Here is a 23,265-nt window from a genome sequence, read left to right on the forward strand (position 1 = left end):
GCTATAACAATAACTAGGGGTTCTTTAGTATTTTGTAAGATTCTTTTACGGATCCTAATACCCGAGAAAATATGATATATTTATCACTTCAATTATGAAAATTACATTAGGTTATTCAAAGTTAAAAAAGGAGAATACATTTTAAAAGGATACGTATTTCTTTAAGTGAAGCATGGAGTCAGCGAAGGAAGTAAGAAAGTAAAGGACAAAATAAAATGTCATGCAGAATGCTGTTCATCGTCGAGTTCTTATAAAATCGGTATGAGAAGTATACACTATACAGTACACACTACCATGCAAAGGGTAGTAATTCCAATTGCTGTAAAGAATTCATTAGTCTATACATTCTACATATGTATGAGATCTGTATTTTGGTATTCACAAATGTAGCGATTATTTAATTCTATATTTTTATAATTTTTTTCACTTCTTACCATTCAATAACTCTTTTCTTTTCAAAACCTTATATTGATATTGAATGACTATTATTTCGAAGAAACAATACGAAAAAGGTGTTATAAGCAAAAAATCCAATAACGTTAAATGTTACCTGGGTTTAAAGAAAATTAAGTTTTGGAGTATTGATAAATCGCGTGATTTATGTGCTGTCGTTACATCGTAACCAATCAAAATTAAAATTGTACAATATTCAGATACAAACACAAGATAAAAAAGCTATAAAAGGAATAAAAGCTTGCTATAATTCCCAATACAATTTTTATATTCGCCGTAAAACACAGTATAATTTACATAATAAACTTACATCTACATCTTCTTTTTTTTGCTATATTTTATTCTTGCTGTTTACTTTGAACTCATTTAACATTTGTGAAATTTTGTAATTGGAATGTTACGATTACCTGTTTTATTTGTTATTCATTATTGTAAATGTATTTATGTTAATGTTCTGTTAAAATTTTAAATAAATAAATAAATAATGTCAAAAAATTTCAGAAAATATAGAATACACCAACCGCAAAAAAAAAACCAATAAGTTTCAGTTAATTTATTCAAGCCGTTAACGTGCGAGGTGTAGTCGTTCCAGGGTCGCAGGAGGGTTCCTGGAAGGAATTGAAATTCAATTGGAGTAACTGGGAACATAAAAGATCACTCAGGACTTACTAGCCACTTTGCACCCCTAATCTTTTACTAGAAACACACGATTTGGTTGCGAATCCAAGGCTTTACGCAAATAGAGACACAAGGTACTGGTTCCGAATACCGCCTTATTTTAGATAAGTTTTATATGCATTGGTTTCGTCTCACAAATATACAAATATCGTAATCCAAAATATTATTATTCAATAAAAATATTGTTTTGAAATTTCGGAACAACGTTGCATTAGGACACTCGCGTGTTTCAATCTATCTATATAAATAAAAATGTATTAGTTCGTTTGTTCAAAATCTCCAATCGCCTACAACTAAACATCTTTTCATTTGAAAGTTTGACACAACGTTGCATTTACAGGTAAAAACACCTGTGACAGGTATTTTTACTCATGACAGTAAAAAACATATTTGGAAAGAAGATTTTGAAAGCAATGGCAGCGCCATCTATTGAATGTAACAGCAACTCACGCAATACTAAATAAAGCTTACGGTGGACAGAGTTTTTCCTGACAGCTGCTGTCTCTTAGCATTTTCAATATTTTCGATCACATTATAGTTCCATAGATTTTTAATAATTTAATTGGTTCACAAGCATTTTATGATATTTTTTAATTTCATTTCCATTGAACTAGACCGAGAAATAGAAACGCGTGGCTAGGTATAGCTAGTATAAATTATAATGAGTGCGATGATAGGAGTCAATACCACGCAGGGGCGGTAATTGGCAGCCTTACCTTGCAAGGATTATTCGAAATTCCACCTTGGATGAATTTTTAACTAACCGCTTTTAGATTTAAGCGTGAAAAACTCTTCTGAAATCGATCCCGGAAATTTTAACACAAATGTTAAATAGATATCGGCTCCCGGGGATTTAATATTTAATTCCGTATCTTTTCCTAATCCCCCAAGAGTGGTTTGAAAGGAAAATTGGGACAAGATTTTTTCAAAGGAATATCGAAAAGTTCACGATGGTATTATTCGATTTTTTAGTACATAAAAGAGACTCAAATGTTATAGAGCTTCCTTTTTATACCAGTTATTATATTGAACTTAAATAAATAAATTATGTAATGTATAACATAATATGTGTCGCCTACTTTCAAAATCCGCCAGATCCAATTTTATAGGATTTTAAAATAAATACTCTATCGGAATGCCAATTGTGGGCTTTGGTGTTTAAAATATTTATATATTTGAAAATTCTGCTAAAAAATACTTAAAAACAGCATTGTATTTCGAATTCCGCTATATTCATGGAACTTGCTTTCTGACCCATATCGGCCAATCAGAGAGCGGGGATAGGTCAAAAATTAAGATGACGTCATTATCAGTTTGTGTTTCGTGTTTTTTTTTAAATACTGAATAATTTTCTAAAAAAATGGGAAAATTCTCTATTTCATAATATTGTATCTAAAGACCGACAAATCATTTAAACATAAATGTTACCCGGAGAATTTTGCATTTTTTTGTAAAATCGGCCTACATGGATCTGGCAGATTTTTAAAGTAGGCGACACATATAGAAAATAAAAATGTCCGAATTTCGGTTCACAAATCTGGTTTTAGCTTCACTTAGGAATTATTAACATATTTTTCATATCTTAACTAAAGAAATTGGTTAAAATATAAGTTTAATAATAATTGAAGATGGTGTTTCAACTTTAATTTAATCCTAGTATATTAAATAATCCGAGAAGAATTTTACATACCTTTCATAAAGGTCTTTGCTAGGTATGAATAAATTTTAAAAAAACTTACTAAACTCTACTATAGACGGTGCCGAAAACTAGCATATGTAAGATGATGTCAATTAAAGAGTAATTATTACTTACCTATAAAAATATAACATTAAATTGAAATATTTGTTATTGTAAAAATATTTGTGTATACGAGTGTAATAAGAACCTAAATATTTATCTTCCCAGTGATGAAAAAAAAGCCGAATTTAAAAATTTAACATTGCAAAAAAAGTAGTGAAATTTAACATTTACGTCACGCATAAGTGTCAATATTTATCACAATTTATTTAAAAAACCTTTGATTTTTAGACCTTTCTTTTCGTAAAAAACACGAAATTATGACTCATTTGATTATGACGAGTAGAATATGATGTGAACGAAACCCGATTAGATGATGAAATATGTCAATTTGTCAATATTTATAGAATGTCGCAACATTTTTACGTACAAAGATAAAACACTTGTAAAAGACCGCCATTGAGTTTGTTGTTTGTATAAACACGACAAGTTTCGAGAACAAATGAAAATACAGTTTATATTTTCACCCGTTAATGACAGCATCTATTGTAGTTCTCGAAACTAGTATTGTTTACATTAAGAAACTCAAAAGTGGTCTTATGCAAGCGCTTTATTTAAATATTAAAATAATTATGTTATACCACAAAGTTAATGCCAAATCGATTAATTACATCGCAACTTTATTCATTTTTTAAATTTAATCATATAAAACAAAATAATAAGAAGAGGAAAATGAGAGTACAATTTAACACGTTGATTGCCACGGCAAATTTCAGAATTCCGGTCTCAAAAGCCAGTTCTTTAAAAATATTCTTTTACTTTTTGATTTTGAATATATTTTTTATATAATTATATTTTCTGTTCATTTATTAATAAATTTTCTATTCATGTAAGCCAGCCTTGATTTTTTATTCTCTTCCCAGAAGCCATCTTTCCATATTTGCACTGATGTATTACGAATTGAATCGTAGCTGCATGAATTTGCCAAGTAATCACAGTACGAGATAACTTGCAGTCTGCGTCCTAGCAAAGAACGCAAGCTACGATTAATTTAGTAGTTGGCAGTCAATGTGTTTATAGTTTCCTAGTACGTTATTTTTATAATTTTTGTCATTGAAAAGAGGGGAAGAAATAACTACCTAACACTTAATACTGAGGGCGGTGGTTGATCTGCAAGTGGAGTATATTCGAGTTGTAAAGACGTTCCGGTTTGTAATTAATTTCTCCTTAATTCGGATGTAGACGCTCGTATTTCATAACCGGATGTGGAAGCTACCGGTAATAAATGGCCGACCCAAAGAGTACTTACTTACGATACTGTAAGGCTTGAAATCACCTAGTAAGTTAAGAGCAGTTATGTTGTCATCCAAATTTTTGTTCAGAACTACTTAGTAAATTTCCTGAAACGTAGGTTGGTGATTTTCTTACATGCGTTACTGTAAAAAAAAACTTTGTGGTTGTTGTATTTTTTCATAATTGGTATCCCACTTTATCCTTTACCCCACTGATTCAACAATTTTTTTCATATTTAGGCTATGTTTCATTAGGCAATGTATGATAATATAAATCCACAGAAACACGTTTTACAATAAATTTTAATAAATAACTGTTTACAACTACTGTGTGCTAAATCACTATGTTATACCAAGAACCGAATATATTTATGAAAAAGCGTAAAAAATAACTTATTTTAAACTTTATAAAATTAAATAAATTTGTTATAACCACTTTTTTACTAATACAATTTAACCTACCAGTTTCGACAAGAACCTTGTCATTATCAGGGTTTATTCTAATTCAAAAACATTAAAAACATAAAAATACTCTCACCAAAGAACTTCCACACATTCTGTAAAAAAATAGGATTTTTACGGAGCGTGTAAAAGTTTTTTGGTGAGAGTATTTTGATGTTTTTAATGTTTTAGAATTTCATAAACCCTGATGATGACAAGGTTCTTGTCGAAACCGGTAGGTTAAATTGTATTAATAAAAAGTGGTTATAACAAAGTTATTTAATATTATAAAGTTTAAAAAATGTGCCACAAAATCTTTCAAGAAAACTTATTTTAAGATTATCTGTATTTAACAAAAACAATAATTTGTTGTGCCGTTTTTCTTCGACATTGATTTCATTTTTTTAAAGGGCAATTGATTTCCGATAAAAAACAAGTTGGTACCACAATTCAGAGTCCTTTACAAAGAGTTGTGATAAATGATGGTAGTTTGGTTCCAGTTGGAGTTCCAACTCCAGTCAGGTGACGGAATAAGTAAAACGAGCTTAAAAGCTCCGATCATTTAGTTTGACGCGGCCGAACAACGTGGGATGAATATTAAATGATTACTTTCCCGGGAAAACGGCCAACTTTAAACAAAATTGTAACTTGGCCGCCTATTTCATACAATATAGGATTTCAGTTATGATAAAATGAAATTTTCTGATATGAAAAATAATACATTCTAGTAAAAATTCTAAAAAAAATTTTTGCTGCAATATTGGCTGGAATAGAGGATATTTTCTAAATTAATTAGATTTAGCATTTTCATCTACCGTACTGAAGGTCCCAGATTCAATTCGAAAGGATGGAGGGGGGTTAAAAGAAATATTAGTGTCTTTTCACTGTTTTATTTATTTTTATACTAAAATGGACTAGTAATATACAACTTAATAGACCCTAAAAATTAGTGTTAGAATTATTTAAAATATAACTTATGAAGTTCTACAAATTTAACGCAAAACCAATAAATACTTATTTTATTTTTACCTACATATTTTTACTCATCTTTTATATTTTATATATACCTTTCATTTATTTTATTCAAATAAGTGTTTATAAATAATATATATTTTTAACATCTGGTGTTTTTTAAAGCCGCTTTTCAGGGACTAATTTAATGAACCGCTAAATCACAAATTCGAATTAAAATAATTTTTAAAGAAGCTCACCTGATGGCCATACTCTTGGCTTTAAGGTGGTGCCAGCGTTGGTTCATCTCCTCCAAGCGACGCTGCAGCATCACGGCGTCTTCCTGGGAGGCCAGCGAGCCCAGGAGCTTGCGGCCGGTTCCGTTGAGAGACGTAAACACATCTCGGTGGGTCTCGATCTCTGATTGCAGGTCCTGAAAAAAGAAAAAAGAAGAAAATGTTTAAAAAAAAATAAACAAAAGGCAAATCAAAGATATGCTTTTTTTTCAGTTTTGACGGTTTTGAAATGGTAATCAAAAAATTAAAAATCTTAAAAATCTGTCACAAGTAAAAATGTCAGTAGGAATTGGTAAAAGATATTACAAAAGTTAAGATTTTTTTTAAATGAGAAGGAATAGTAAAGAAAATTAGTTATCTTGGCGAATATGTGTTTATATATTTTATTACTAAGTCATTGATGAAAAATGTTGGAACATGATTTTTTCGAGTAATTTCTTCCTTTTAATGAATCTGCTTAACTGTGATTGATTTTCACAACATAGAACATTGATCGATTTCTAGATTGCTAAAAATGAGGTCATTTTTATCGTGTATAAGAAATATTGAAACAATAGCTTAGTAATATTTTTCAAAAATATATAGACGAGAAGTGTTTGTACGTGTTTTTTTCGAATGATTTTTATCTTTTAATAGAACCACTTGTTTGCGATTGATTTTGAAACCATGGCAAATAAATCAATTTCTAGTAATTCTATTGTAAATAAAATGCAAATATGTTACAACGTGTATGAATTTTGAAATAATGAAGTTAGAAAACATTAATAAATAAACGGATGTAAAAGCGGTGAAGATATATTTACCGGCATAACGGGTTAAAACAATGCTATATAAAAGTGAAATATATAAAACGGTACTAGCAATCAACGCAGTAAACCCACTGTTTTTATAAAAAGTTTCTGATTATTTCAATGATAAGAATAAAAGTTAAGAGTATACTCTTAACTTAGTATACGCTTGGGCCTTTTTAACACGTTTTCTAACTTTCTATTATTTCGAATGTGTAAATGGAGCCAATTTAATATAGAAACCCTCACCGTGTTATAAAGACAATAAATAAAGGAAAAACGGTCAGTGTTTGGGATCGGATCCCTATTTTTTCAAAATGAGATTTAATCTCAACCGTCGTAATCCAAGGCTGACTTGGTTATCACAAATCTCTCGGAGTTCAGTTCTGTCCTATGAATAGAATCCATTTAGAAAATTCCATTGAAAATTACGTGGACAAGCAGTTGAATTGTTTGCTTTGTTGAACTGCGTATATTTCCTTCACAAGTACAAAAAAGATAAGGAAAAAAATCCAGGAAGAAACCATGGTATTATAAATAAAATAATGATAATTAAATTTACACTGAATTTTGGCATTTGAATATAGTACAAACCAACAAGTTCAAATTAACGTTCTTATAGTTAGGACGAAAAAACGATTACAAATATATTTTATAATTGTATTTATTGTATTATTGTACCATTTTCAAATACTAACCACCGCTTAGTCAAGCTGTGAATGTGGAAAACAAGCTGGAATGAATTTTTAATAATAATCTTTAAAATATTGTAAAATTTATACACAGTTTTCGTAAAAAAATCACCTCAATGGCGTTTTAAAATAAGAGTAATTTTAACATTTAAATCAACATACGTTATTATCATTAAATTCATAATTTTATTATTAGTATAAAAACACGTTTCCAAAACACGTGGTCCAAATCATCATGCTATTTCATAATGTTAATGCCAAATCAATATGTAAGTTTCTTTTTTTAATTCAGTTATAGAAAGTTTAACAAAACTACTTTTTTCAACTAAATATAAATAAAACTAATGTAATTTTTATAATTTTTCATATCGATTTCAGAAAAAAAATTATTATTCAATCTGTTTGTATTTTCATAGTACATAAAATAATTTATTTGAAGAAGTAAATAATATATTTTTATGGGAAAAAATCTTATTTTCCAACGCGGTAATATATGATAAATTATCTGAATAAACCAATTATTTACAGAAGGTAAACTTATTGCTTAATGATTTTTTACAGACAATATAATATTCAAGTTGGCATAGATTTTTAGCTTTACATTGTACCAAAATTTAACGTGTCTTTCCAGCAATTTGTTTTTATGATCAATGATTCACCTTTGCATGGTGTGTGCGATTACAATAAGGTTAGATGACTATGCCAATACACTAAAAATGCCAATATACAATAATGTATTGAAAAATACTGTCAGTTTAGACTTAGACCAATAATAATATCACTTAACTTAAAATGAGTCGAAAATCACAATAAAAGAGTCAACCTTATTTTTGAATAACTATTTAAATTTATCAAATGATATTAATGTAAGCAGGATGATATAAATTTAAACGATACTTAAAGTAACATATACGAGTATATTATAAGTGTTAAAAGCGAGAGGAGGAACACGTTAAAAAAATACATCTATTTTTGTATCCTGGGAGATGAAATTCTGATCCTTCCAGGGCTTACAACCTGGCATTTGGCTGACTTAAGTGATCACTTCATTTATTGAACTTATTGAACATCCTTTATGAATTAATTTTGAAAGTAGTTCATAAACTCATATATGTAGTATTCGTAGGATCTCTAAGGTGAATTAATAATAATATATCTTAAGTAATGCTTACTTTATATGTTAAGTCAAATTCATTTACCACGTATTTTTTAAAATTGAATAACGTGTCTTTATTAGTAAAAAACGGAAATTCATCAATATACCGTGTGCAAACAGCGAAAACTGACCACGTCAATACTTGTACTTTTAAAATATTTCAAAAGACTACAGATTTTGATGACATGTTTCTCAAATTCAGCTACAATATTACCCTAATATTCTAGAATAAGGGTCAACACATTTGTTTTTGTATTTTAATGCATAATTAAGAATTTAAGCAATGCGTATTTTAAATAAAAGACATTGTTTTGATAATAAAATATATATATATTAAATTTCTGCAAACAATATACGAGTTTTCATTCAAAATAAATCACATGGATCATATTAAATGACATGTTTGATACAACTTAATTGCAATTAAATGAATTAAATAATATTAGTTATCATATATTGCTAACATTCCACCTTAGTGAAAAATTCCTGAAAATCGAAAAGTAAATGCCGCCTAAAATGCGCACAAGATATTCAGGATTTGAAGTAGGTGTTAGAAATGTTACATTTTCATGAAAAAACTAATAATATGGAAAAACTCAACAGTTTGATGGATATTCTCCCACGTGATGAATATTCCAAGTCGAAACAAAGCAATTCAAAAGTCAGAATTACCTCGAATATCGAAATGCCAGAAGCGAACTTATTTCAATCAGCAGATGAAATATGCCGTACGCTGTTTATAATATATCCCCAGTAGGAGTTGCTAACCAAGCAATTTCTGTTGGAATAGTTTTGTATGAAAAATCGCTTGAAAGTGGATCGCGTGTGTATGATAATATTTTGTAAGATATACGAAGAAAACTCTAGCATGTTAACATATTTATAAAATTATTTAATAATTAAGAAGATATTATATTTTATTTATTGTTTAGGCATTAACTTTGTGGTAAGACATGTTACAATGATTAAAGAAAACACTTGTTTTTTATCACTTGAGTTTTATAATTGAGTTTTATTATTTAGTTAGTATACAGACCTGAATGATGGAAGTTTAACTTCTGAAACATGTAGTTTATAATAAAACTCAAGTGATAAAAAAGAAGATATTATGTTTGAAGAAATACGATGATATTAAACACACCTGAAAAATACCAAATTACACGAACGAGTAGAAAGAAACTCATCGAAAACTAAAGGGGAAAATCAGTTATCATATTTAGATATTTTGTTTAAAATATAATATTTTTATGTCTCCTCTCTAACATGATGGTAGGCACATTTGGTTGGCATTAGGTCACAGGTCTATAAATAAGTTTTAATAAATTATTTTAGTAAATATTAGGGGGTTGAATTAGTTCTCGCCGTTTATAAAAATCTAATATTTCTCTGTGATTTAAATTGATTCCTTTCGTTTTTTTTGTTTTCCTGTCCCCCGCTGCCTCGAACACCCCCGTGGCACTTTTAACCGCCTCAAAATTAAGGCTATGGGCCTTGTTTATCGGCAGGGAAACTGGGTCCCGTATGCTCTGAAGGAGAGAGATATGGAAAAGCGACTTTGCATGTGTGATTCACTCTTGCAACGGCATCACAGAAAAGGTTTTTTGGATCGCGTCATCACCAGCGATGAGAAGTGGATCTTCTTCGTCATCTGCCAGCCAGGTCGGCCACTCCCTGCTGAAGCCAGCATTGCAAAACGCAACATTCACGGCTCAAAAACGATGCTTTGCATTTGGTGGGATCAGCAGGGAGTAATTTTTTTCGAGCTTCTCAAAGCAGGCCAAACAGTCACAGCAGAGGTTTACAAGCAGCAAATGATCAAACTGAAAACAGCAATTGAAGAAAAACGTCCAGAATACGCAGCCAGGCACGAGTTGATTCTCATTCTGCACGACAACGCGCGCCCGCATGTTGCCAAAGTGGTAAGAGAACAGATAAACTCCTTCGGCTGGAAGGTTCTTTCACACCCGCCCTACTCCCCTGACGTCGCACCATCCGATTATCATCTGTTTCGGTCCATGCAGCATGGATTATCGGGAGAAATTTTCAAAAGTTATCGAGAAGTCGAGTTATGGGTTGAAAATTGGATTGCCTCAAAAGACAAGGTTTTCTTTTATAGGGGAATACGACTTCTTCCTGAAAGATTGGCCAAAGTAGTCGAGAAAGAATGGCACTACTTTGAATAAATTCTTACTTTAAAAAAAATATATATTTCAAATTCAAAATACTACAAAAAACGGCGAGAATTAATTCAACCCCCTATTAAATAAGTTATTATGTATCAAAAGAATGCTTCTAAAAATACCCTGAGTTATTGGCCACACTTTAGCACAGATTTCTCATAAATTTTTAATGTATCAAAAAAGAAATAAGTATGTATTTTTTTCAATGTGTGAATCATAAAAAGTGAACGGGAATAAACATATGAAAAATAATATAATACAGTACATAGACTAATAATAAATATACATAATACCTATTGGATTGTAGCCATTGGCAGGAATTAAACCATTGACGCCAGTTTTGCAGTCGAGGATCTATCCAATTACGCAACGACCCATATCAAATTACCCTATAGTGGAACTTGAAGCGCATAATTGCCATAATATGCCTTCAAGTAATTGACGATCAAGTTACATATCGAGTCGCTAACGTAGTTTATGTACAATATGTGTGAATAAGAATCACTTGAATTTTTTTTACAGAAATAAATTTTGATAGCAACAATGTTACAAAGTATAAATCTGCGTGGTCTGTTTATAATAATAATGGTACGTAATAAATTAAAATAATTTTGTTGAATTCCTTGGACAGAAATATCCACAGCAGACATTCCTCCATACACAAACATAGGAATGTTGCGGTTTTCTCGGAATTCGGGATGTTCTTGTACTCTACATTCTACACAATGTGTTGTACAAAGTACAAGCTATCTACTCTGCGCCGTACACTGTAGTAACAGTAGAATTCCTCCCCAAGCCGAGGGAAGATGTTTGGTTTTGGCGGGATGATGGTTATCTCAGTAGACTTTCGAAATGGTTATCGTTATTCTACTCCGTAATACACGATGCACGGTGGCTCTGAATTTGCGATTACCAACAGTCCCAAAATAAATTGGAAATGAACAATTTACAACCCTTGCAGCGTTTCTGCCTTTAATCTGCACACAATAAATTGAAATACTAAGCGTTTATTTATTAATATTTTTAATTACTTTACCTTTTAAAGGTCTCCATTAATGAGTTTGTTAACGATGAAATTTAATTCAATTTAAGAAGCTGGTATTATTCAGAGGATTCTAGATCTGACTCTCATCCAGACTTAATGGTGCGTGTGGCACTACATTTGAGCAGTAACATTTGAATCTGATATTTATTTATTTTTTAAAAAAAGTGGTAATTTACAACATATTGTATAGTATTTGATGATATGGAATATGTATTTAGAATTATTACTTGAAATATCACGAGTTCATAAACTAAATAAGATACCGAGCAAATAAATATACAAATGAGATTTAAAAAAACAATAACAATTAAACTAGCCAACGACAGGTTGTAAATACAGAAAGCAACCAGATTTTCATATTCCCACCTTAATTACTTATTCCTACATACCTGTATGTATTGAGATGTCAATCTTTAATAATATTTTAATACATTTCCAGAAATATTTTTTTATACAATACAGTCGTTAATTTATGAGTCACCGTGTATAGCCATTCAGATCATAATAGGCAGAACAAGCACATAAAATAAATAGAATTATATTATTTCACATTACCTGGTCTAGAGTAGGTATAATTGTTCTATACTTTAAGGTCATTGTTAGGGAATATTGTTCATCAATTTGCGTGGTTTATGGTAGCTATTCCTGTATTAATTTAACACAATTGAATATAACCCGTACTATTTAGAGTACTCTCAACGGAATGAAGGTTTAATTGAACGATCGTAAGTAGCTATATTTATATATGTATGTATATATATATACACACACATATATATATATATATATATATATATATATATATATATATATATATATATATATATATATATATATATATATATATATATATATATATATATATATATGTATATATATATACATACATATATAAATATAGCTATATTTATATATGTATGTATATATATATACATATATATATATATATATATATATATATATATATATATATATATATATATATATATATATATATATATATATATATATATATATATATATATATATATATATATACATATATATATATATATATATATATATATATATATATATCGTAGTCGTACAGGAGAAGTGACCAACTAACAAAGGGTAAAATTTTCAGGAGGGCCATATAAGTCACTTTTGCTTAGCAATAAAATAAACATCAATGCAGTTAGTCATTTTTACAAAGTCAACATATTATACTTCCAAGTTTAAAATCCTTTGGGATGTTTTTCAGGGCAATATTAAGCTAGTAAGATATCAAATAGTCAATGATCACATTTTTGTAAAAAATGCATTTGGTCACTTTTTCCCGTATGACTACGATATATAAATGCTTACAAATGTCATAATATTGAAGTGTTCTTTGGATACAATTTTTTTTTTATTTTACTTTGAAGCATCTTCATTATGTCAGTCAATTATTATAAATGTTGTTTTTTTCTAACGTCTAAATCTGTCTGCTTTTATATCCTTTATTTATTTTTATTACAATGTATTTTGTTTGTTAAGGTTAAAATCAGTCGCAAACGTGTGGATGCTTAATAATAATAATTAAATAAAAAATATTCATTATTTTCCCTGGTCAATAAAGGGTGTTTTCATATCTGTGACGTAAGTGAGTCTAAAATATTTTTTATTTATCGAGCAAAGGACCCGAAGGTTGTGCGAAAATCAAATGATTTATGACGCCTATCAGGGCCGCCATGAGCTGCTTCCCGATTGTGTTGTGTCATTTTCCCGCCGAGCGGGGCCATTACGGATTGTTTGTTTGCCTTGTTGGCACACCTGCAGCTCACGTAATGGCCGAACAGCCCGGGAGAAAAGATTTCCAATTACATATTAACACGGGCGCTAAAATACCGCAGAGAATTTGAACTTTTTCGTCGAAGTTTTGCCACAGTTTATCACAGCACTGCAGTGTTAATCGATAATTGTTCAAAATATAATAAAGTTTGATATTTTTTCTAAGAATCGTTATGATTAAATATTAAAATTTCACTTGGTTATACACAATTTATCACTGCAATGTAATAGTAGTGTTACTGCATTATAGTGCTACTGGTACAGCAGCAAAGGGGTATGTCTGTCAAATTTTTCATTTTCTAACTCCGCCCCTTGACTAACTCCCTCCCCCTACGTTTCCCCCCTACTTATTTAAAGAACAATTTTATATTTTGTATTTTAATTATTATTCAGACCTGACGATGGAAGTTTAGCTTCAGAAACTAATAAAACTCAAGTGGTATAAAAACCAGTTTTCTTTAATCATTTTTCATTTTCTAAGTTTGTTCCACAAAACTTCTAGAATAGTGTATTCCATAATCTAGGAGAAGGATATAGCTGTAGTTGCAATACTTATTTAGTTTTTTTTAATGATATGTACATATGCCATCCGAAAATTTTTTTAATTTCACAAGTTTGTTTTTGCTCTCCTGTAAAATTTGGTCTGAGACAGATATATCCCTTTGCCTTTACACTACCGATATATTGTTTGACGTGTTTCGATGCATTCCGAATTATTTTTCAAATACGGAAGCTGAATCTTTTAGAGTTGTATCCTTGGGACGCTGAAGGATAAAAGGGGTAAGAGCTGTTTCTAATTATTATTATTGTTTTTTTCATAAATTGATTCGGCAGTCACTTTGTTATAATATCTATCTGTTTTTAATTTAAGCGTAACTTAGTAAATAACTCTTAATATACATAACTCTTAACTTTAGACTAAGTTTTACATACGGTGTTTGAAAATGATGCGGAATGGATCGAAACACAATACAATTTTTCAGAAATAGTGGTATTTTCCAAGTAAAACTAAAATTTCTTTTCATATTTATTTTGATTATCATTTCCAATGATGCGGTATGAATCGAAACACATGTCATAAAATATTTGAAGAAATAGTGGTATTTGCCAATTGAAATTGAATAAATAAATACCCAAATCAATAAAGCCTGATACCTGTCTAGATCGATAAAAAGGTTGATTTTTTATTAGACGTATTAACTTTTTTCCCTTTTCGTGGTTTTGGATATTAATTTAATCATATTGTAAGAACCCAATGAAAAATTAGTTCATATGATATTTATCGGGACCTTCCAAAATTATACCTTGTAATTTCATGTATTATGTATTACATAAAAACAAAAATAGAGTTTTAGTTTCAGATAGCAATGATTAAGTAATTACAAACCACCAAGAAGTCGATGTCAGACTGCCTTATGAAGAATGCAAACGCCTGACTGTACAGTGTAAGGTATATGAACAGTATATGGTACCTTAACAGTATATTGTGAAATTGAGTTGTAACTATATTTTATTAAACTTATTTTTAAAAAATGTAGTCTGACACCTTTTAGTTCAACACACATATTCATATCGAATTTAAGATTTTACTATACTAACTGTTGTGTCCACATTTAATTATCATGATTTATTCCATCACTGGGTGAATAGTAAAACAGTAACCAAAGCTACATAACAAAACAAACGCTAAAATGCACCCCACCTCCGTCGTTTACTGCTTAGGGTGTTTAGCTACCGTGCTGGAGGTCCCGGGTTCGATTCCCAGGGAGAAGGAGGGGTGGGTTGAAATAAATATTAATGATTCTACACTCTAATTTTGTTTTAATATTACCCTGCAAGTAACTATTAATATAAAACTGCGTCAATACGAAGCAGTGCCATATGCACAAATGGGTGCAGATAAGGGTTAGAAGATGCACTACTCTGTCTGGCAGCGAGAGTGATCTTCTCTCGGTGATGTGTTAGGGCCAGCTTGCGAGATTCAAGTTCGAGGAAACAAGTTCGTCCAAGGTTTTACGTGCTACAATTTAGGGATGAAGAGAGCTGACTCCAGCAGTCTACAAAGACGATAAGTTGGGAAGGAGGCAGGAAGAAGAAGACTAAGTGAATAGTAAAATATCGTAAAAAGGTCGTATTTTTTTCGTGGAAAATCTCGTAAATGTTTTTATGGATTTTCTATACTTGTTTTGCTCGAAATAATCGATGACTAATGCCTGCTGTAGTTTTAACATTATTTCGAGAACCTTTCATTGCTCGCACTGTGATTTATCTTCTTCGAAGGGTGTTTTACGCGTTTTCCGCAAGAGTGAGTTTCATATTTTATATTAAATTGCTTTGGCGTAAAACAATTTTGACGGAACATTATTTATTTGGCCTTTTTTTGAGATGTAATTAAAGATAAGAGTTCTAAAAAATCAATTTAAATACATTTAAATTTCAACAAAATGAATAAACCAATAATAAAAATATATCATGGTACCAATAAGACAGAATTAACAATAATATAAAAATCTAACGAACTAACCATCGTGGTGCACCCGCAGGGAAAGGCAGAGAGAATAGAATGCAAAATCAATCTGTCTTTGCAAACAATATTCGCCTTTTTCACATTCACGCACTCACACACCCGCCGCTAATTCCGACTCCCAACCTGACCATTTTCAAATATTTGATATACTTGATTCTGACAAATTTTCTTCGTTCTTCCTCTGCTTCTATGGTCAACTACATTCTCCTCATAAATTTGTTTAATTGTTCTTGCTTCACTCATTCAATTCGCATGCCCAAACGATCCCAATACACCTTTCTTAATTTTATCGATATTATTATTGCCTTATATGCCTTATATTCTCTCCTTTTATCACCATTCGTATATCTATCATAGAACGTTTTGCCACACATTTGTAATAGAGACCACATTTTAACTGCATTCAATGTACTTTCGTCCCTAAGACTAGATACGTACTGCTATTATTATTTTGAATTAAATTTTTATTACCGAATAATCAGATGAGAATCAAAAAGTTTCTCATCTAGACTAAAGTTAAATCTAATTTAAATTAAAGTTTTACTTTATTGATACCTAAATAGTAGTATTTACTGAGTAAAACTTTAATTTAAAATGGATACATTTTACTACAAAGTGACTGCCGAATCAATTGATTAATTATTTTTGGGCTAAAAAATCTATTGGTTGTTACAATATATTGATATGTAAATATTTAAATAAAGATGTTTACAAATACAGAGACAAGTAGTATGTTCTTATATATGAGACAAGTAGTAGTATGACAAGTAGTAAGTAGAATGTTCTATAAAAAAAAGCAAAATTTTCTATTTAAAAAATGTAATACTTATAGGAGAATTGTGGAGGTCCTCGCCAAAACGTTACATTTCTATTATAAATGATTTTAAGTAAGAATTCTAGCTTGTAAAATTGTTACGTTTTGGTGCGATTTCATAATTTATTGGTTAAACACAGGATTGGTCACGTTTTGTCACAACTTTAATTAAAATTTCGAAAAAAAACAGTAAAAAGAACAGATTTGCATTTCAAGGATATTTTGTGCAATATAGGAAATGTAACTTTATGGTGAGGACCTCCACAATATGATGAGCCGTTTTAAAACTTCAATTTAAACTAATAAGCCAAATAAGGGTTGGCATGGCGCAGAGTAGGGGCGGTTGCGGGCACGTCGATTCTGCTATAATTGATGTTGTTTACTCGTCATATCAAGAGCTTACAGGCAGCCCTGGGAAACTACGGGCGCAAGTACATACATACACGTACACAACTTTGTATTAAACACGCTGCTAGGATGGATACAAGGGAAGGTTTGTTGTAAGGCTGTGTTGACAGTAAGTGTGAATTTGTGTACTGGAGAGCTTCCTCTCTAAATAACTTATATTTGAGTTTAAAGGAGATACCACGACTGAGACAGAAAATTGTTTTTCCTAGTGAGATTGAAAGTTTTAACCATTACGATAAAACTTAAATATAATTTATCGAATTGGCATTAGTTGTTGCTGATTTATTTTTATCCTGTCGATAAAAACAACTGTAGTTTTCGAAAATAGTCACGTGAAAGGAATAAAACTTAATAATAGTCCAATACAAGTGTTTAATTTTTATTTAAAAAATCTAAAAATTAAAATATTTGCTTATATACCTTTATTTAAAAAATAACAATGCTTATACACAGTCAAATAATTAAGATTTATTCGAAATGCAAAATCACATACTTAATTTTTCTCCGCCTAACTCATCTGCATCAAAAGGTGCATAGGGTGCTGCATCGTTTAGAAACAGTGTAATTTTGATCATTGATTACACGAAGTCAAAGTGATGTCAAAGTCCTGCGCTTCAGGTACCAGTCAGGGTCATATTTAATCAATATCATTATACCAAGTGATATTTGATCAATATTTTGTATCGTGACCCCCTGGGATTTGAACCAGGTACCTGTAGTATGATAGTCAGATAAACTAACCACTACACTACGAAGGCGAACAAACACACATTATTGTTATTTAATTTCACACAATTCATTATGTTACTGAGTGAACAAGAGAAAAGAAAAAAATAAAAAACATTTTTTTAAAAGCCTTCATTCGTTAACGAGTGATTTTGGCTGTAATAATAAATAAAGGATATATAAGGAGATAGAGACAGGAGGAAAAAAAAATAAACTGACATGTGGACAGTGACATTTATTGTTACCTTAAAAATGTAACTATGAAATGAGGATCATATTATACATATAAATAAAGCATTAGAAAATAACTATATGAGATTATTAGTTAGATTTGCAAAACTCAGCATCATTTTTTTAAATAGGAGGCTCGTGTCATGTAGTTGAAATTAAACAGAAAACTTTGTACTTTGTACGAAACGAGGTTAGTGGCGTCATAAGACCCTAATATGGGAACCTCTTTCACGAAATGTGGGTTTGATATTAGAAGTTGAGAGGGTGTTGGTGCGAGCGAAATGGTTAACTTAGAGAAATAACTGCCCCGGGCTGTTCGGGTAACAGAACGGTAGAGGAGTAACACATACCGTGGGAACAGGCGGCTGTTGAATATGCAAAAAGGCACGAATTTCTAACCTTTTTTGCCTCCCGTTTGCCAGGTACACAAAAAGAATTCCAGCGAAATCGCAAAATAAGCGCGATACTAACAACTAAGAGGCATTTGAATAACTTCACCTCCCTCGACAATTCGTCCGAGGACGTCGAATAGAGGAAAGATAATATACGAGTCTATGATATCTTTTTGCAAAATAAATGAGCAGTCTCGAAAACGTTTTATTTTTCGTACACATTTCTGTTTTATTTGCAACCCTTGCGAAAAGGAGTTCGTACGGCGTTCGGATAGACTACTTTGTAGAAAATAGCAAAATAAAACAAAAACAGTACACAATAAAGTGTTGCGGGAGAAACAAGCAATTTAACGGCGGGGCAGGACGGATTTATGGACACGCAGTTTTGTATGAAGGGACATTGTTCATCATAAAAGAGGGAACAATAGACAACGCCCCGGCAGCCGTCAATGCCAGCATTAAAAGGGACAAATTGGTCAATGTTGTGTAATTATCTGTTTATTGGCAGAGACATTGTGCGATTGTTGCCGTAGACGAGAACGCGGCGAGGGTTATTCACGAGCAGCTACTATCAGTCAAATAATGTTGATGTTTCAGTGAGCATTCGGCTTTTATCTCGGCTCATAGCGGAAAATTAAATTTGGCACGCGCGATATTGTAACGAGAAGGGAAAATACGAACGTTGATATTTTATGGAAATTAAAAATTAAACACGCTAATAAATTTATACGCATATTATTTATACACATTTCATGATCTGAAAATGAAAAAAAAATAGAACAATGCCAACTGTCAGTACTATGAATCGTGCCTTTTAAAAGTACTTTAATTTTTTCAAAATTTGATAATAAAAGAGTAATATAGTATCATATGTAAAGTCCGAGTAACACGAAGAGCAATGGAGATATGGATATATATATATATATATATATATATATATATATATATATATATATATATATATATATATATATATATATATATATATATATATATATATATATATATATATATATATATATATATATATATATATATATATATATATATATATAAGAAGGAGGTTGAAGTAAGTACGTAAGTAATAAAAGATTATGTAACGAAATCGGGTGAATAAAAACATATTTACCTTTTCGAACCATTTCAAGTCGACGAGCAGGGCAAAGTTGAGGTGTAGAAATCTGTTGTCCTCGCAGGATCGGGCGGGCGGGAGGGCGGGGGCTACGCTGGAGGGGGGGCGGGCTCTTCCAGGCCACGTGCGGCGTCCCGGGTTCGTACCTTGATCTTCGTCCAGAAAGACCCTGGTATTCTCAGAACTGAACCTCGCATTGCGGACATCCTTATGCGTTTTCGTGCTATCGGACCTAAAGCCGTTGTCGTCGTCAGTTCTCGTATCAGTCCTAGAAGGGATGTTTCTAGAAAAGTCAGACCTGGTTCTGTCTTGAACGCCTTGGTTGCTTGCAGGGCTGTGAGTGTTGGTGCCTTTGTTTTGACTGCTAGACGGTTGTACGTTCTCGTAGATGCTAACGGACTCAGGACCATATTTAGAGCCTTCCGCAAAGGCGACTCTCGATGGACTCCGCTTGGTTTCATGTCTGATCGAAGATCTAGAGCCGGGTCTAGAACTGTCAGATCTGATTCCAGATTTTAGATGCAGTATCGGAGAGAATCCGACATCGGTTAGCGGGAAATGTGCCGGAGAGCTGCAACTGCTGCCGGCTTGAGGTTCGCCGCGTGTTGGCTCAGATCTAAAGCCCGCCCTGGAGCCATCGTTGTTACCACCAACCCCCGCCCTTGCCACTTTTATCCTTCCCGACAGTTTTCTTCCTTTGCATCCGCTCTAGCGAACATTGACTCGCTTCAAGCAGATAACTGGCGTTTGTCGAGTCCTCAAAGTCGTAAGAATATACAAATAAATATTCGAGGAATATCTTTGGAAGATCATCGATTTTTCAACAGTATAAAAATCTTCTTAAACTACTTAACACAACTTTCTATTTGTACTTTACAAGTATAAATAACTTATACTTAACACTACCGAACACTCTTTTTGATTAAAATTACAAGCGAACAGAGAAATAAATAAGTAGGATAAAAACACTAAGTACATTAATTAATTTCAAATGTCACATTTCAGGTACAAAAATGTTTTTTTTCGACACGAAGGTTTACGCTGAGGACACTTTTTATCCCATATTTATGCGTCCGCAAAATGTTCGGGTCGAAACGTACAAGGATCTTTTCGTTTTTTCTTCACAAACATTTCGATTAATCTGTACGTTTTTGCTTGATGATATTAGGCTATACATTCATTTTCCTGGTAGGAGAAAAAGGGAAATGCCACATGAATAAATGCGTTACAAGATTTTCTTACATTATGAGACCTGAATAAATCACCTGGATTTTTTGCGGTTTCCTTTATGATTATTTTAATAAAGTAGTGAAAATAGACGGGTGATATGAAATAACGCTTCGCATATGAGCCGAAACATTTATAACGTCGGGTAAGATTTTCCGTAAGACGGGAAATGAAAAACTCGCAGTGAAAGATAATTTTCAGATAACGATCATCGCAAATTTGAAAGCTGAAACCTTGTCGACACAAGAATATCGCATTGATATGAAATCGAAATGAATAAAGAAAATGACATATTTAATAAATGCAAATGCTAAATAAAAGGATCCGTAACCAAATATATATCGATGTGTTTGAAGGATAATAATAATAAGATACCGTTGAAGGTTTTGAATATTCGGAGTAATTTAACGAAGTGATGTTTATTTAATATTTTAGCGTTACATCTTTGTAACTGACTGTGGCAGTCCAAAAGCCTTCTTAGAGACGTTGTAAGAGGATTAACGTTTACATTTATAAGGAAAGAAAATATTATTTCTGCCGACAAAGAGACGGATATTAAATAATAAATGATATATAACGTAATATAAGACGATCTCCTAAATCCTAGAGTAATGTTTTAATTCAGGCACACGTTCTCTGGACTGTTATATGAAGGAGAGTATTATTTATTATATAACATCAGTTTTATTAACACTTCATCTTACACGTTAGTGAGTGACAATCTCAAACATTCCTGATCCCTGAGATAAAGCGACATTTTGAGAAAAATAACACATCACAGTATACGTATAAATATATAGAAAATTAGCGTGTAAAATTCTAAGTACTAGGTTGCCTGTATTTCAGCAATATCAAGATGTTTAAAAATGTTAAAATATTATCAGAAAATGCAAAAGATGTATTCAACATTAAATAATAATAAAGCTTCACTTAAGTCAAAAAGATGGCGGTGTAATTGATGTAAAAAAGGTTTTTAAAAAACACATTTTCACCTGTCACAGGCAAGCACACACATGGTATGTACACTTGATATATGTATTTACTTGTATATATAATAAATAAAAAAAGCAATGGCATATTAAATTCAATACGATTATTCTGAAAGAGTAGAATACACGATAGAAACCAAATACTACAATGTTGTATTGCATATAGTTCCGTCTGAGTACAGATTTAAAACCAGCCATAAACTACAAGTACAGCATCAACTGTGAACCGAGTTCAGTGCAGGAATGATAACAGACGAGACTTGTAGTGCGGATTAAGGCGAGGCTTTGTAATATTTGTCGGTTCGGTGGAGTTAGCGAGGATGTTGGGGTTAGGGAGATAAACTGGTTTTGTGATTCAACCTTAAATGTACCACGTGATCGGTATTTCAGCGACGCTGAAACTCCTGAAATCGGGTGCCTGAACATTGAAGATTGGTGAAACATGGCTAACACCATTCGCTGTTAGTACTATTCTATATAGAAAATAATCTTTCATAGCAAAACATATTCCGTTATATAACATATAATTCATAGTTAAAAAATTGTATCCATTTTACATTATAAAAGTTGAATTATCAATATTGTAATACAAACTCTAAATTTATTGCCAATATTGGAATAAAATTTCTACTGTAATGAAATCATGTTAAAGGTTTCAATAAAAAAGGTAAACAAGAAATCTATATTTTTCTTTAAATACCTGATTTTCAAAGAAAAGGTATAACACAGAGGTGTGTTTAGTACGACAATAAAAGAAAATATTTTCATAGGCGTTAGATAATATTTGATGTAAAAATATATACACCATATGTATTAAAATATGCATGTAAGATATAATCTTAACTGATATCTTAAAAACATATATTTAAAATATGTAAGGAAAAAATACACCGCGAAATATTATCTGAATAATAATTAAAATAATCGTATTACATATGATAAAGATATGGTATAAAACAATTAAGAGTAAGACGTGGAAAAAATAAGATCTTTAGGATATAAAGCAATGTTTTCGTGAAATTCAATACTTTTTTTTACAGAAATAAAAATAATTAAATAAAGTAATAAAATATGAAGAAATGTAACGGATTTGGCTTTTCTAAAGATAGCGAAACTTTTAACTAGAACTTCACTAATAATTCACCAATAACGTACATCATTTCAATTGTGAGTGCAATAAAAGAAAATAACTTGGCAAAGTGCACAAATAAAGACTTTCATTATAAGCAATAAACTTTATGGAGGGCTATAATTAATTAAGCTTCGGTAAAATTATCCTTGATATGCAATTAAATGT

At 31.2% G+C, this 23,265-nt stretch overlaps 1 protein-coding gene across 9 annotated transcripts in view; it reads right to left on the bottom strand.

The window, feature by feature from the left end:
• Dys (Dystrophin) overlaps nucleotides 1–23,265 on the bottom strand; it is a 762,481-nt gene that overhangs the window by 181,485 nt on the left and 557,731 nt on the right. For all 9 annotated transcript variants that reach the window (XM_088278115.1, XM_088278116.1, XM_088278111.1 and 6 more), the window contains one exon: nucleotides 5,814–5,986. In XM_088278115.1, coding sequence (XP_088134241.1) covers nucleotides 5,814–5,986 — 173 coding nt within the window. The remainder of the gene's footprint in view (nucleotides 1–5,813; nucleotides 5,987–23,265) is intronic.

Source organism: Brachycentrus maculatus, unplaced genomic scaffold (assembly GCF_059751285.1).
Source record: "Brachycentrus maculatus isolate JH-2025_06_01 unplaced genomic scaffold, ASM5975128v1 h1tg000055l, whole genome shotgun sequence".
Classification (NCBI taxonomy): Eukaryota; Metazoa; Arthropoda; class Insecta; order Trichoptera; family Brachycentridae; genus Brachycentrus; species Brachycentrus maculatus.